Source organism: Sorex fumeus, unplaced genomic scaffold (genome assembly GCF_029834395.1).
Source record: "Sorex fumeus unplaced genomic scaffold, SorFum_2.1 ptg000029l, whole genome shotgun sequence".
In the NCBI taxonomy this organism is placed as follows: Eukaryota; Metazoa; Chordata; class Mammalia; order Eulipotyphla; family Soricidae; genus Sorex; species Sorex fumeus.
In genome coordinates, this window is record NW_026606086.1 from 2547756 (window position 1) to 2564701 (window position 16946).

Genomic DNA, 16946 nt, shown 5'->3' on the forward strand with positions numbered 1-16946 from the left:
TATTTTGATAGGTTAGCTATTTGGAGGGTCCACCATAGTATAATCAGTAGGGTGCTTACCCTGCCCGAGGCTGAACCGGATTTGATCCCCAGCGTTTCATATGGTCCCCTGAGCATGTCAGGAGTGATTCCTGAGTGCAGGAGTAACCCTGAGCACTGCCTGGTGTGGCCCGCCCACAAAAATAATTTTGTTTTTAGCTCAATTATGGCTCCGGTTTTTTACCTCCTTCCAGCTATCCTTAGCCCTGCCTATTAAAACGCTAGAGTGTGACAGTTATTGAAATCTGTGCAGGGAGCCTCGAATTTACAAGGCTGGCTCCGTTATTTGTATAGCTCACGGAGACCCGCAATCTCCCATCTAACCCACACGTGCCCAGGGGTGCTCTGTCCCTTTTGGGCCTTGGAGCAGCGAATGGAAAACCAGGAACTCTGTTTGGATTCTGCGGGGGCGGAGGTGGAGGTTACCTGACAGCTACAGTGGTCCAGATGGTGGCAAAGGGAGGGCTTGGGACCGCTCCTCCGACTGGGCAATTCCAGCCGAAAACGCGGCGGCGTGGAATGGAAGGAAGAATGGAAGGACAGCCACGCACGAAGCTGCGGGACAACCTGCAGAGACTGCCGGGTTGCTAAGGGCTCGTGCTGGGCGCGGGCGGGGCGGCGCGGGTAGGGGTGGGGCTCGGGGACCCGGAAGGGCCTGGAGGCGGGGCATCAAGGCTCAGAGGGTGGGCTGTCGCCCCGCCCCGAGCGTTCCCTTTAAATCCTCTCGCCGCTCTGGGCCCGCCCCCCGGGGGCGGCCGCTCCGCCGCTCCCCATTGGCCGCCGCCGCGCCCGTCACGGTGACGCCGCGCGGGGACCCGCCCACTTCCGAGGGCCCCGAAAACAATTTTAAGATGGCGGCCGCGGCGGCGCGCAAAACAATGGGGCCCGGCCGGCGGGCTCAGGCCTCGGCCTGAGTGGGGCGCGAGCGCCGGCCCGCGGGGGTCGCAGCGGGGGAGACGTGGCGGCGCGCGAGCGCAGGGGCGCCGCCATGGCGCGGCCGTGAGCCCGGAGCGGGCCGCCCCGGCGGGCAGCGCCGCCGCCAGTACCCAGCCGGCCCCCAGAGGCCCGCGGCGGGCCGGGCCGCGGCCCATGGTGCTGCCCACCTGCCCCATGGCGGAGTTCGCGCTGCCGCGGCACAGCGCCGTCATGGAGCGCCTCCGCCGGCGCATCGAGCTGTGCCGGCGCCACCACAGCACCTGCGAGGCCCGCTACGAGGCCGTGTCGCCCGAGCGCCTGGAGCTGGAGCGCCAGCACACCTTCGCGCTGCACCAGCGCTGCATCCAGGCCAAGGCCAAGCGCGCCGGCAAGCACCGGCCCGCGCCCGCCGCGCCCGCCGCGCCCGCCGCGCGCCTCGACGCGGCCGACGGCCCCGAGCCCGCACGCCCCGGCGCGGTGAGTCCGGGTGGTCCGCGCCGCCGGGCCGGGGGGTGGGTCCCGGCGCGGTGAGTCCCGGGGGTCGCTCGCGCCGCGCGCAGCGGGGCCGGGGGTGGGGCCCGGCGCGGTGAGTCCGGGGTCGCCCGGCGCAGATGTCCTGCCCCGTCGGAGAAGCGGCGTCTGCGGGCCCCCGACGGCGCGGGCAGCCCGCGCAGAGGGGCGCCTCGGCCCCCTCCACCCCGCAGCTGGGCTTTCCGGGGCCGAAGCTCAGCAGTTTCTCCCCGAGAAGCCGGGACCCGGACCGGGCGCAGGGCGACGGCTGGGCTGGGAGGAGGAGTGTCGGGGCCCGGGAGCCCGCCGAGGAGGGGCGAGGGGCCGCCCGCAGCCCCCCGGGTGGCCGGGAAAGGGTCTGGACTCGGGCCGAGGGCTTCCCCGGGCTGGTCCGGTTTCCCGGGGTTCGCCGCCTGAACTGACTAGTTCTTTTTGCTTTTCCGGCGTGGGGAGCCCGCGCGGTGCCCAGGACCCACCCGCCGCGCTCCCCTCCCGAGGGCGCGGTGCCGTGCGGAGCAGCCGCTGGCGCGTGTGCGGGGACGGGGGAGCGGGCTCGGGCCGGGGGTCCGGGGTCTGGTGCCGTCCTGCCCCGCCGGTCGCTCAGTGCCCCTGGCCTCACCGGTTGCTCTCAGGCGCCTCGCCTAGGGAAACCCAGGCCGACCTCTCGAACCCGACAGTGTTGGCACCTTAGATCGGGGGTAGCGACCGTGCCCTGCCGTCTCCTCCGGGCAGCCGGCGGGGCTGGCGCCCGTTCCTGTCCGGCCGGGGCCGGTTGTGGGTGTTGAGTCCAAGATGCCACCTCCGCCAGACCTCCCAGGGTTCCCTGAAGACCCCTGAGACAGGGTCTGGATGCTGAGGGTCTCCTAGCTGGACCCACTGGCCGCTGTCCCCTCCACCCCCGTCTCCTGAAATCCGCGTCCTCTCCGCCAGCGGCATCCCCACCTTCGGAAACTATTGTCTGTGCGCTATTTTTAGCACGGCAGGCCGGCCGGCTGGAGGTCCCGGGAAGCGGCCCATAGTGGGCAGGGGCGGGAGGGATCGGGCACCCCGACCCCTCAGCAAGCCCGAGCCTGGGTGCCCGGAGAGAAACGCTTGGCGCTCATGCGCAGCGGACTCGGTCTTACCAACCGAGTCCTTCCCGCAGACCTCGGGGCTGCCCGCACCTTTGGGCCGCCCACCTGAGGGCAGCGCTCCGGCCCGGCCCGGCCCAGCCGCGGCTCCCGGCGCCGTCAGTTCACTGGGGAATGGTCAGTGTCACTCACTGCCGGTCAGCCTCACCTGCCCAGACCCGCACCTCAGTCAGCCTCACCCTCAGGTGGTGGCTGCCCGGGGAGAGGGTCCCCCACCTGCTTCTCCCTATGTGGTTCTATGGGACACCCCCCCCCCAAGGGACGGGTTTGAGTCACCCTGCAGACATCAGGGTCCTGAAATTAGTCTCGCATCCCCCGGGGGCTCCCTGGAGCTGGGAACCGAGGAGCCCGACTGGGTACCGGCTAGCCACGGTGCTGACAGATACCTGGAGCCCACCTGGCTTTTTGTTTTTGTGGTGTGTGTGTGTGTGTGTGTGTAATTGACGCCCCCCCCCCCCCCCATTGAACACCGGTTCTCCTGTTGGCCTGATGTCACCAGCGAGGGCATTCTCAGAGTTGGCACCCACAGACCATTTATACCACTGCAAAAACGCCCCAGGACTGAGGAAGCGCATCTTCTGTGGGCTTCCGCACGCTCCCTTCGCCTCAGTGTCCTAGTTCAGTCCCTCTGCTGACTGCTTCTGTTGAAGCAAAACTGCGCACTTTCTCTTCTAGTTCCAGAGTAGTGTGGTTAGGCTTTCTGGATACTGTGTGCTTTGAAAACAAACAACGGAATGGTGGTACAGCGGGGAGGGTACTTGCTTTGCCCACAGCTGACCGGGGTTTGGTCACTGGCATCCCATAGGGTCCCTGAGTACCACTGGGACTGATCCTGAGCACAGGGCCAGGAGTAACCCCAGAGCATCCTGGATATGGGCTATCCTCACCAGTGCTCCGGGCCTATCCCTGACTGCTCGGAGGTCCTGTGGGTCCTGGGAATTCAAAGCAAGGTCCACGGCTGAGAGACAAGCCTCCCCTGTTCTCCCTTTCCTGTTCCAGACACTGGCTGGTTTCTAACGATAGGCTTGACAGCTGGTTATTAGGCGTGTCAGATTATAGAGAATCCACTCTCCACTGTTTGGGGAGGTGGTGCTCGCGAACTGTTCCTGACATGGGGCCCAGGAGCCCGCCCCGAGGTGTTCCAGGCCCTTCTTGGCTCTGGGCTCAGGAGTGGCCTCTGGGACTGCTTGGGGGACCCTGGAGTTGGTTGTGTACAAAGCCAGCGCCTTCCTACCCTATCACCCCACCTCCCATGCCCCCTTCTCTCTTTCCCTCCCTCTCTCTTTCAAGCAGGGTGACTGAAACTTCAGTAAGAAATAAGCAAATGAGGGGTCAGAGAGATCAGTAGAGCAGGAAAGGCAGGGTGCTTGCCTTGCACATGGCCAACCCTAGTTCAATCCCTGGCATCCCACAAGGTCCCCTGGACCACTACTGGTCCCCTGAGCATTGCCAGGAGTGACTTCTGAGTGCAGAGCCAGGAGTAAGCCCTGAGCATCACCTCGTGTTGTCCAAAAATAAACCAAAGAAGAGGCAAGTAATTGGCCAGAGCAGTAGTACAGCAGAGAGGGTGCTTGCTTGCCTTGCACATGTCCAACCCAGATTCAATCCCGGACATCCCACAAAGTCCCTTGGGAGTAACCCAAGGTGTGACTCAACCCCCCCCCCCAAAAAAAAGATAATAATGATAATTAGGTGAGTGAATTCCTCGCAGAAACTAAGAACATCCTGGTCTGACACTACGCTGGAACCACGTGGGCCAACTTTAGAGAAAATGACCCATTTGGCATTCTTACCTCCCCTTTCTTCCTTGGTCCCAAATAAGCAGATAATGTCAGGAACATGATCAAAACACCCACTTTTGAAAAAAATTGAAAAGTGAAAGAGCTGTCACACCTCGTAGTGCTCAGGGGACCAGCCCAGGGCGCCCCTCTGACAGAGCCTGTGCTTTCAGTTGAGTTCATTTTCTTTTCTTTTTGTTTTGTTTTTTGGCCAACAGCAGTGCTCAAGGCTTGCTCCTGGGTCTGCGCTCAGAGATCACTCCTGTCAGTGGGACCACCAGGGGACAGACCATGTCCCAAGGATTCCTCAGTCCCTCAATCCTTGTTCTTTTCTAAAAACAAGCAGCAATCTCAGTGACCTCCTTTTCCCTCTGGGCTCTTTGCTGTTGCCTGAAAGCCTGAGCGAGTTGTCTTTTCTCTTGCCTTCTCTCTCTCAAAGTACTTTTGCACCCTTTCCTCTTCCTGCCCTCTGCCCTCTGCTCTGGGCCTGCCCACTGACTCCTTAGCCCATTGTCACCACAGTCAGCCACCCTGCTTTCTCCCCGCCCCTGCAGGAGAAAGACCAGCAGGGCTGGAATTGCAAAATCCTGCTGGCTTAGTCATCCTGAGCTTCACTTCCTCCACTGAACACTCAGCCCAGTGCTTCTGCTCTGTCGGATTTTTCCCCCAAAAACCACTTTGTTTTTCCACCTCTTTCCCCCCCATCAACTTCCCCTCCGTAAGTCCAGCTGGGGGCAGCCAGGACAGCCAGGAAAGGTGCTGACCTTTCATAGTCAGTCTGTGCCACCCCCCCCCAACACACGTCCCCTCAAGAACCATCCCTGAACTCAGAGCCAGAAGTCAGCCCTAAGCAGATCCAAAAAAGAAAAGAAGGAAAGAAAGAAACAGCTTGTTTGGGGACTGACGGCTGACTCCTGGCTCTGTGTTCAGGGGTCGAACCCGGGCTGGTCACGCCCTCGCACTGCACTGCTGCCCCAGCCCTGTGCAGGTTCATTGGAAGCCGTCACTAGTGCAGGCGGGTGTAGGGCTGGGGTGTGGAGAGCCGCCCAGTGAGTGTAGGCACCAGCCCTGGACACACCTGGCAGTGCTTAGGGTTCGCTGCTGGTTCCACACTCCTTGGAACTTAAGCAGGATCCAGCTTGGAACCCCGTCAGAAGTCTTCCCTTTAAAAAAAAAAAAAAAACAGGAGCAAATGATGTGACCAGAGTGCTAGTCAGGGCTCAGGTCTGAAAGTTCCCATAAGGGGGGGGTCCCATGGAGGCTGGGGACAGACTGGGTGGGGAAGGGGAATGGACAGGAGGAGCTGGATTCTCAGAGGACCAAACTGAAGGGGCAGGGAGGAAGTTGGGCGGGGGGGGGGGGGGGGGCGACTGCTGGTGTCTCCAGATGCAGTTGCTTTGCAGATTCGGGGGTTCCCCTGAACACTGTGGTAAGTGACCCCCCATATACATATACACATAGTTGGTCGGGTCCCGAATAAACAGACATTCATGTTTCCCCGGAAAACTGGGGATTCACCACCCCCCTTTCCTTCTCCACCTCGGCGCTTGTGCTGGGGTGGCAGCAGTATGGGGCTCTGCCACCCATAGTTGCTCAGGAGATCCTAAAGGGGCAAGACCTGGGTTTTGTCTGGGTGGGGTGGGAGGACTTAGGGCTTCACCCTTTGTGCTTAGCAGCTCTGCTCCAGGCAGCATCCTGGTTGGTGCTCAGGAGCGCCACCTGATGGTGCTAGGGGCTCTTCCTGGAGCATCTCAGAAGCGCCCCCTGGTGGTGCTCAGGGGATTACAACAAACAAGGCAAGGGTCTGCCCTCCTGACCTTTCCCAGGTGCCCCAAGATTTAAGGTTGGGGAGACCCATTGTGGATAGTACAGCAGGGAAGGCTTTTGTCTTGCACACAGTCAATCCTGGTTTGATCTGTGGCATCCTGTATGGTCTCCAGAGCACCCCTGAGTGTGGTCCCCCCTAAAAATAAAGATTTGAGCTTTAAGCTATCTCTGGAGATGTGGACTGGAAGCTTTTCCCAAAGGGTTTTTCCTTAGAACACGAAATTCACAGACTGTTCAGAGGTCCTAAAGGTCCACAGGGTTGGTGGGCACCAGGATAAAGCCCTTGAAACCGGCTCTCCAATCCTTTCTGTGCCAATGGCAATTTGAGCTCTGACCACAGGGCAGAGTCTTAAGAGGATTTTGATCCCTTTGTGAAACAAAGCAAAAGTCTAAGATTCTGGCAGCAGAACAGTTGCGTTTTGAGGTGAGCTGCAGGATGGGCAGTTTAGCATTGTTAGCCAGAGGCTGAGGGGATTGTAGCCCCTTGCTGCTGTCTGCTGTCTGTTTGATCTAAATAATCTGGAAATGCTCTGAACTCCCATCGGCAACGGGTTTCTGTTTTGTTTTTTGATATCAGTGTCTAAAACTTTGCAACCTGGGGTCCAGAAGGATCATACAGCAGGAAGGGCATTGAACTTGTATGCTGCCAACCTGAGTTTGATTCCTGGAACCCCACACAGTCCCCTGAGCACAGCCAGGGGAGTGGATGCAGAGCCAGGTGTAAGCTCTGAGCACCTCTGAGTGTAGCCCCCAAACACAAAGCAGCGTAAGCTTTCTTTAAGCTCAGTCAAAAATTACACTGCACGTAGTGCTCATTAATTACCTCCTGACTAATTAGGTAGCACTGTAGCACTGTCCTCTCGTTGTTCATCGATTGGCTTGAGCGGGCACCAGTAGTATCTCACAACAAATTATGAGGCTTGCTGTTAGTGTTTTTGGCATATCAAATATGTCACGGGGAGCTTGCCAGGCTTTGCTGTGTGGGCGAGGTACTTTCGGTAGCCTGCCAGGCTCTCCGAGACGGGCGGAGGAATCGAATCCAGGTCGGCTGCGTGCAAGGCAAACGCCCTACCTGCTGTGTTGTCACTCCAACCCAACAACAACAACAAATTACAAAAATACTAATGTAGCCGTGTTACTTCAACTACAATTTAAAAACATTTTTTAATCTCCTTAGAATATAGGTTGTGTGACAAATAAAACCCAAAATAACTCATCATTCCATCTAGGGGATGTCTCACAGTTACTTCAAACTTTACTACTTACAAATCACTGACAAGGATATCATATCGTACCACATAGATCAAAAAAGGAGAGGAAGGGTACTTACATTATCTATAAAGATAGCAAAGCACGCCCCTTTTCCCCGGGTAGAGCCATGTGAAGACAGGGTGCAGGAACAGGAAAGGGGCCCCTCAGTCAGGGCCTTACTCTGGTCTGTGCTCTCAGAACATCCTGACTGCCGACCTGGCGAGTGAAGCCAAACTAATTAGGTGAAAGAGAAAAAAATCAGGGGCTGGAATACAGCAGTAAGGAGCTTGCCATGCATGCGGCTGACCCAGGTTTATTACCCCAGCATCCCATATATGGTCCCCTGAGCATGGCCAGTAAGCCCGGGCGGGGGGCGGGGGGAGGGAGAGGGAGATTAATTTACTTTTTTTTTCGGGGGTGGGGGGGCACCCAGCAATTCTCAGAGATCATTCCTGGCCATAATCAGGGGATCTTGTGTGGTGCTGAGGATTGACCCTGGGTTGGTTGCTTGCAAAGCCAATGTCTTCACGTCGGGTCTTATTTGAAACCTCAGTAATCAACTCTTTTCTTATCTGGATTTTCCTTTTCCCCAGGAGCCACCCCTGACTCTACTCCCTGATCACATCGCACTTTATGTCTGATCAAGGAAACGCAGTGCCCGGGAGTGGGTCCAGGGCCGCAGCCGCTGCTACAGCACATGTGGGGCCTCCACCTTTCTCTCTCTCTCTGACCCATGAATCTCCGCTTTTCAAAAAAGAAAAGGCAGAATAGGCTATTTATAGTTGCAGAGGGGAACATTTCCAGAGAATTCTAAATATTGACATTTAAAAATAAAGCAGTTGTATCCCTCTAGCAGTGGAATCTGAATACTTTCGCAAAGCACTTTCTGGGGTGTTACTGTTGTTTTTGTTTGTGGCTTTGGAACCCACACAGCAGTGCTCAAGGCCAGCCCCAGGCCACACTCTGGAGTCACTCTGGCAGGGTTCTGGGATTGTAGACCGTGTCTGGGATAGAGCAGGGGTCAGCTGCTTGCCAACAAGTATATCCACCCCTACTCTATCTCCCGGCCCTAACCCCCTGCCCTCAACAAGCAGTCGGTAATGAGCCATTTTCAGAGAGGGGCTTTTACTATGTTTTGGCTTTTTGCTTTGGGGCAATTCCCTGCAGTGCCCAGGGCTTACTCCTGCAGTCAGGGAACACTCCTGGCAGGCTCAGGGAACTGTATAGGATGCTGGGGGTCGAACCCAGGTTGGCCACATGCAAAGCAAGCGCCCTCTCTGTTATAATACCTCTCTGGCCCTAAAGAAGAGGTTTTCTTGAACAGAAGTTTTAAAGTCTTCCATTTTCTCCTGGAACTTGCATTTATTTATTTATTTTGGGGTGGTATGGCCTCACAGGCAGTGCTTAGGGGTAGGGGACAGACGGCCCGATGGCTTTGTCCGCTGGGATGGGGCCTCACAGTCTTTCAAACCTCCCGACCCTGGTATTTCTCAGACTTGCCCTCTGTTGGTTTCAGTTGACGTTATGACCGAGTTTTCACCAAAACAAGGCTTATGAACTTGGAAATCAGGGTAGGGAGTTGACTCAGTGGTAGAGTTTCCCTTGTGTGTGTGACACCCAGAGTTAAACTCCTGGCACTATCCTTCCCCAAAAAAGATTGAAATAAATAAAAGTTTTTATTTGACCCTGATGCTCTATGCATATTTTTCTTATTTATTTTTGTTTTGGGGGGCCATACCTGGTGATGCTTAGGGTTTTTTCTTGGTTTTGTACTTAGGAATCTACTCCAAGTGAGGCTTGGGGGATCCTGTGGGGTGCCAGAGATTGAACCCCGGTTTGGCTACATGCAAGACAAGCACCCTGTCCACCGTACTATCCCTTCAGCCCTATATTTATTTTCACTTTGGTGCTGTACCCTGCAGTACTCAGGGTTACTCCTGACTTTGCTTTCAGGAATTACTCCTGGCAGTGCTTGTGGGACTATATGGATGCCAGAGATTGATCCCATGTTGGCCATGTGCAAGACAAGCCCTCTACCCGCTATATGATTGCTCAGTCCTGTTTTTCTTTATCTTTGGTTTTGAGGCAATCCCCAGCAGTACTTAGGGGTACTCCTGGATCTGTGCTCAGGATCGCCCCCTGGTGGTACCCTATTGGCCTTGGCTGGTGCACAGGCAGGCTGCAGTGCTCACGCCAACCCACCAGGGAGCACCCCACTGTCAGGGGGCCTAGCAGTTGGGCTCTTATGGGGCCCCACGGGTTCTGGAACCAGGTGGGAGAGAATGAATGTGAGCTGTTTTGTGAGCAGTGGTGCAGGTAGAATGGGGTGGTGAGGGCCGTGGAAATGGAGAAAACTAAGCCGAGCTTTGGTCTTTGTTTGTTGTTTTGGGCCACATCTGGCAATGCTCAGGGTTAACTCTTGAATCTGCACTCAGGAATTACTCCTGGGGTGCTCAGGGGGCCCTATGGGATGCCAGAATTGAACCCGGGTCAGCCAAATGCAACGCAAATGCCCTCCCCACTGTACCATGGCTCCGGCCCAACTGGAACAGGTTAGTAGATCCAGGAGAGAACCAAGGAAGCCCAAGGGCAGCCCAGTCAGGTCTGCCCTCCCACCCTCTCCCGGCAGGTACCAAGGCTGTGGAACCCCTGAATGTCTGCCCCACACAGACCCTCATGCTCCTGAGCAGGGTGGCCCACAGGTGGTGTGGGTCTAGGGACCGGCCATCAGGGCGAGTGGGATGTAGTGAGTGCTTCTGGTTTACATCGCGTAAACCAGAAGAGCAGACTGCATGGGGCCTGGCAGGGTGGCACCCCGGAGGCCGAGCACAGAGATCACCTGGGAACTGGGCACCATGAAGGGAAGGTTTTCAGGCGGTGGGACAGGAGAGGAGTGTACTGCTGAGCGTCTGGACACAAACTGCAGGGCCCCGCACGGTTTGCTGTCGATGGGAGTGTGTGGGGGTGAGGGGGGCTGGGTCCCCACCCTCCCCTTCAGTAGCGCCCACCAAGGGTCCCTGCAGCAGCCTTGGGGTCTGGTCTAGGGGTGCCTAAGTGACCCTCCTTGCTCTGCACCCGCAGCATCTCCACGACGCGGTGAAGCGCAACCTGGATAACACCAGCTCCCCGCAGAACGGGGACCAGCAGAACGGTTACAGCGACCTCTTCGCTGCTGCTGCCGCCGCCGCTGCCGCCGCCGCCGCTGCTGCTGCCGCCGCCGCCGCCGCGACGCCCGCTGGGGCGGGCCCCAAGAAGACCCGGCGCGAGGCGCCCACCGCCTCCCCGCTGGCGGCGCCCGCGGAGCAGACCGAGGCCCCGCGGAAGGCAGGCAGGGCCGAGGCAGGCGGCGCCGAGCCCCCCGCGCTGGCCCGCGACCTGAAGCAGGAGCCGGCCGACGAGCTGCCCTGCGTGCTGGCGGGCGCGGGCGCCGCCCTGCAGGGCAACCTCATGCCCGACCTCAACCTCAACGAGCAGGAGTGGAAGGAGCTCATCGAGGAGCTCAACCGCTCCGTGCCCGACGAGGACATGAAGGACCTGTTCGCCGACGACTTCGACGACAAGAAGGAGCCCGAGCCGCCGCCTGCGCCCGCGCCCCCCGACGTGCACGTCAAGAGCGAGTTCGAGGCCGAGCGCCGCGCCCGCGGCTCCCCCGGCTTCCTGGTGCCCGACGGCGCCGCCGCGCAGCCCCTCTTCCACGTGGCCGAGCTGCCCACGCCGGGGCTCCTGCCGCCCGCCCCCACCACGTCTGCCCAGCACGCCCTACCCGGCGTGGGGCTGCCGGACCCAGGCCAGACCGCCTCCTCCGAGCTGTCCTCCGCGCACCAGCTGCAGCAGATGGCCGCCAAGCAGAAGCTGCTGCAGAACCCGTCCTCCGCCGCGCCGGCCCCAGGCTCCCTGGTGGGCTCCTGGTCGGCCGCCGCAGCCCACGGGGCCTTTGGGGGGGCCTACCCCCTGGACAAGGCGGCCAGCCCGCCCGGCTACAGCAAAGCCGACTTCGGGGGCTCTGCCCTCCTGTTGGGGCCCGGCGGGAACCAGGGCTCCCCGCGGCCCCCCAATGCCGGCGGCCCCTACCTCCAGGCGGGCCACCACCACGGCACCCTCTTGGGCCACACGCCCGGCGCCGGGACCCCCAGCTCCGGGCCCGCGCCGGCCTCAGTGCTGGACTACGGTAACACCAAGCCTCTGTCGCATTACAAAGCTGACTGCGGGCAGCCCGGCGGGGGCCAGGGCAAAGCCACCCTCACGGCCTCCTACCTGCAGCCGGCGCTGCCCCCGCTGGGCACCGAACAGAACGCACTGTTCCTGCTAAAGGCCAAGGCGGGCGCCGGGCCCTTCCGCGCCCTTCCTGCTGGTCAGGTGAGTGGGTGCTGCCCTCCCGCCGGGGCCTCCCTCCCTGGGCTTTCCTCCTCCATCCACGTCTTCTCCTTCCTCCCATTCAAACTCCCCCGTCCCACGTGGTCCACCTGCTGCCCTTCCTGCGGATTCAGTTTACCTCCCTCCTGGCCCAGCCTCCCTCTACTGAGCTGGCAGTTCAACCTCATCTCTCGCCCTCTTCCCCTCCTCGACCTTCTAACTCCCTTCAGCCCCTCCCCACGGCTCATCCTGCCTCCTCATTCCCGCTCACAGCAGCTAGGGGGCTCCCAGAAAAGGCCTGGGGCTCCTTAGACATGTTCTTGGGTGGAAAAGTAGCTATTTGAGGCCAGAGAAGGACCAAATACTTTGTTTTTTTTTGTTTTGGGTGTTTGGTTTGGTTTGTTATTTGAGCCATACTCAGCACTGCTTAGGAATTAAGTGTTGACAGCCAGTCTGACTCCGGCTCTCTGCTCAGGGATCATTCCTGGCAGTGTTCTGGGGACCCTAGAGGGTACCCAGGATGGAGCCCAGGTAGGCTGCATGCAACGTCACTTGGTTTTGAAGCCTGAGCCCTTGGCCATGAGTAGCCTTGAATGTCACTTGAATTAAGTCACTTAGTTGTGGGTGGGCCTGGTTTTTGTTATTTTCCCCATGACTTTGGGCCTCAGAAGGGTTCAGAAGCTCCTCCCCACTCTGTTTTCAGGAGTGATTTGGGGGCCATGGGTTGCCAGGGGATTGTGCCTCGGGCTCCGGCATGCGTTCAGGCCTTTTGAGCTGTTCCTGACCCCTAAACATCACATTGGGGGCGGGGGTTTGGGGTCAGACCTAGCAGTACTCGGGAATCCTTCCTGTAGTGCTTGGGGGACCTTGTGGTCTTAGGGGTGGCACCAGGGTCTGCTGCGTGCAAGGCAAGGACCATATTAGCCCCAAACTCACTCTCTCTGACCCCCTTTCTTGATTTTGAAATCATCTGTCAGACCAGATCAGTACATTCAAATCGCCAGAGTTTTGGTTGTTGACTTAGGAAACTTTTCTTCTTCAGGAGCCTTCCTGGCTGTCAGGAGTTGAGCCCACAGCCCCAAACTGCCCTCAACACTGCCCCAGCCCCGCCCACAGACCCACCCCCCATCCAGCACTCACCCCACCCCCAGGACTGGCTCTTTCCTCTGGCAGGGCGCCCCACCCTGCACCCTAGCCTCGCATTCTGAGGAGGCTGCAACTTCCTTCTATGGGACTGCCCAAAAGGACTCTCATTGCAGCCCACCCCGAAATCTGTCGAACCAATCCACAATGACAGAGTACAGCAGCAAAGGCACTTGCCTTGCACGTGGCCAACCAGTTCAATCTCCAGCACCCCTTAGGGTCCCCAGAGCTCCCCAGAGCCTCGCTAGGAGTGGTTCCTGTGCAGCGCAGGAGTCAGCCTAGAGTACTGGCCAGGCGTGGCCAGCAGCAAAGCCAGTCAGGGCCCAGAGTGGGGTCGAGCAGAGCTTCCTGGTGATGGAGAGGGGGCATCACTGTGCCCAGAGACGGGGGTAGGGCAGGCTTGGGAGGTCTTGGGTCCAGGAAGCAGAGGGAGGGAGTGGTCTTGTCAGCTGGATCTGAAGGGTCGGGGCTCCCCTTCCTGACCCAGACCCACACTCTGTGCTTGTGCTGCTGCAGGAGCAGACGCCCTCCAGTGTCCCCGTGGCCACCCCTGCTGGTGGAGTGGGCGGGGCTCAGGTGGCGGCGGGGGCGCACGGCAGCGCCCCCTACCTGAGCGGCGCGCAGCAGGCGGCCGTGCTGAAGCAGCACCAGATGCTCCTGGACCAGCAGAAGCAGCGCGAGCAGCACCACTTCCTGCAGAGGCAGCAGCAGCTGCTGGCCGAGCAGGTGAGGGTTGACCCCGCACCTCCACAGCGGGCCCTGGAGGTCCCGGAAGGCACTTCCACACATAGGGCTCGCCCTGGGTCCAGCCGCAATACCCCTGGGCACCCCGCGAGTCTCCCCAGGAAGGCACAGACAGAGCCAGGAGTTGCCCTGGAGGCCTGCCTGGCAGTGTGGTCCCCAACCCTGGGGGTGGGGCTGAAACATTCCTCAGGCTGGGAGGTGGGACAAGTTTGGTAGCAACCATAACGGGGAGGGGGGGCTCCCGGTCTGCTGTGGCGGGAGGGGGACGTAGGGAAGGGGGTGGTTCAGGCCTTTCTGGCATTTTCTAGGAGAAGCAGCAGTTCCAGCGACATCTGACGCGCCCGCCTCCCCAGTACCAAGACCCGAATCAGAGCAGCTTCCCTCAGCAGGTTGGAGCATTCCCAGGTGAGAGTTGACGGATAAGCAAGGACAGTCAGGCATGGGGCTGAGGGTCAGGGCAGGATGGGCGGAGGCAGGGGAGCCATGGTGGGCGGTGGGGCTAGGGGGGACAGAAGGGGCAGAGCTAGAGTACAGAGGGGTGGGACAGAGCTAGATGGGATGGGGGAGCTAGAGTGAGCCAGCAGGGGGATGAGGGGAGGGGCAGGCCAGAGCCCGAGTGAGCAAGGCATGCCCCTCTGCCTCCTGAATGCGGGTCTGAGCCTTGGAGGCACCCCTCCTGACCCCTTCATCTCCAAAGTCACAGTTTCCCGTGCAGGACCCAGGCGGCCCCCACATTGGAGCCCTCGCCCATCCTGCTCCCTTGCTTACTCCCCTGGAAACGCTGCTTTTGGCCCTGTAGAAACCCATGCCCTAGAATGACCTCCCCTACCCACACTCTCCGTCCTCCCCACCATAGCCCCAGCACCCCTTAGAAACACAGCGGGAGGGATGCTTGGCGTTCCTGCAAGCCCAAGTTTGACCCCCTGCTTCAGAGGCCCGCTGTCCCCCCCTCCCCAACCCGAGCCAGGGAAGAGACCTTGAAAGGCTGAATGCAGCAACTGGACTTATACTGTGCAGTGGGTAGAGTTTGCCTGGCACACGACCAACTCGGCTTTGATCCCTGGCAGCCCATAGGACGGGTCCCCTGAGCCTACCAGTACTGATCCCTGAGTGCAGAGCCAGGAGTGAGCCCCAAGCACCACCAAAAAAATAAAATAACGTTTGGGTTTAGGGTTTGCATACGGGAACCCTAGGTTTGCTATCCCATGTAATGTGTGCACCCTGCCCCACCAAGAATATCCTAAGCACCTGAAGCTGAGAGTAAACCCCCAACCCCCAGACTTCAGTTAAACTCACACAGATCTGGAAACTGAAGAGAGAGCCCACTCGTTCAATCCCCGGCAGCCCACATGGTTCCCAGAGCCCACCAGGACTGACCCTGAGTGCAGAGCCCAGAATAAGCCCTGAGCACTGCCCATAGGGCCCAGAAACCGAACAGTTGGCACAGACCAGCCCAGGGCACCCTTCTTTGTCAGGCCTCCCCCACTCGGTGTTCCCTTCCTCTCAGCCCCCCAATCCCTACGCTGCCTGTGCTCCTGGAGCCATGCCCTCACAGCTGGGGCCACCCTCCCCTGTGTCGACAGGCCTGCAAGCCCCCTACCCCCGCTCGCTCACCCTCGCCTTCTCTCACTCCCTCAGGCTCCTCGACGGCCGTGCCTGGCATGAGCAGCTGCCCGCGCGCCTTCTCCCAGCCCGGGAACCTCATGTCGCTGGGCCCCGGACTCGCGCCCACAGGCTCCGGCCCGCAGGAGCGTGGGGTGCCACCCTTCTCCGCCGGGCCCCCCACTCTGCCCCAGCAGCCGCAGCCTGGGGGGCTGTATAGCCTGAGCCCTGCCAACGGCCACGCTCACCTGCCCCGCCCCGGGGGCAGCGCTGGGGGCGGTGCCTACGGGCAGAACTCGCTGGGGGGCGCTGGCCTGCCGCCCCCGCACACCAAGGGGAGCCTGGCGAAGCCCCCCGCCCCGCGGGTGTCGGCCGCTCTGGGGGCCCAGACGCCCGCCTGGCAGCACCAGGGGCTGGCGCCTGGCTTGAGCGCCCAGAGCCCGGGCGGGGCGGGCGCGGGCGCCCCCTTCTCCCCCGCAGCGCCCGCCTTCCACCTGCCGGCGTCGCAGGCCCACCTGAAGGTGAGCGGCCCCCCGTTCCCGCAGCCCCTGCCCAGCCGGCCCCTGGCGCCCCCCGGGAGCGCGCCGCCACCGCCACGGGCCAGCGCGCCCACTGCGGGCGCCCCCCAGCCGGGCCTGCCGGAGCTGGGGGGCTTCAGCCAGAGCCCCGGGCCCACGCTGGGTGGCCGCGGGGGGCTACCGTGCACCCAGGCCTACCAGGTGCGCGCAGCGGGCGCCGCCACCGAGCTGCCCTGCCCCTTCGCGGGGGACGGCGACCTCATCGACTCGCTGCTGAAGAGCCGGACGTCGGAGGAGTGGATGCGGGACCTGGATGACCTCCTGGGGCCCCAGTGACCGGGGCCTGCTGCAGGAGCAGGACCGCAGTGACGGGACCAACAGCCTCCTGAGGGCCAGGCGCTCTCGCCCCGCCCTATCCGGCAGGCCCCCCACCTCTGGGGCCCGAGGGGTCCTACCCTCCGGACCAAAACACGCCCATGGCCCAGGTCAAACACAGAAATGGGGGTCCCCTGCCACAGCACCCCCGGGGAGGTTTCGGCAAAGCAGAACCTTTGCAGTTTGTAGCTGAGAGAAGATGAATTTTTGTATTTTTTTCCAACTTGTGAGATGTGAGATTAGAAGGTAGGGGTGCAGTTGATCGAGTGGGGACACCCCGTTCACTGCTGCCTTGGAAGGCCCAGCCTCTTAATTCTGCCTCTCCGGCTTCGGCGGGTCAGTGCCCAGAATGGAAGGAGGCTGCCCTGGCCCTGGATCCGCGCCTTGGCCGTCCCCCGCCGCGCCCACCCCCAGACAGGGAGGCTGGAGCTCCGGAATCCGGTCCCGCAGTCTCAACCTGGCGCCTTCTGCGGTTGCCCCGGAGAAGCGCGGGAGGGGGTGGGCGTTTGGGGAGCGTGCAGATTCCTTCCATCCCCTCCCCCATCTGCGTCTCGGGGACACACACCCCTGCCCACTCCCGCTGCGCGCTCCCTGGCACCGGGAAACCTCCCATCAGGTCGAGTCTGCCTAGCCGAGGGCCCGGTCTGCAGCTGTGTGCCCTGCTCGTCGGGGAGACTGCTCACAGCACCCCCACCTTGCACTTTTCCGAGAATTGCTTTATAACACTAAACCAGCGCTCCCGGGGGTGGAAGAATTAATTCA

General features: G+C 60.6%; 1 protein-coding gene across 1 annotated transcript; it reads left to right on the plus strand.

Annotated features, from left to right (window-relative positions):
• Positions 1–1109: 1109 nt before the first annotated feature.
• MAML1 (mastermind like transcriptional coactivator 1) lies at positions 1110–16662 on the plus strand. Its single transcript, XM_056115670.1, has 5 exons — positions 1110–1430; positions 10531–11805; positions 13462–13671; positions 13998–14094; positions 15328–16662. The coding sequence occupies exons 1-5, from the start codon at positions 1128–1130 to the stop codon at positions 16143–16145; spliced, it is 2703 nt and encodes a 900-aa protein (XP_055971645.1). The 5' UTR covers positions 1110–1127; the 3' UTR covers positions 16146–16662.
• The last annotated feature ends 284 nt before the right edge of the window (positions 16663–16946 follow it).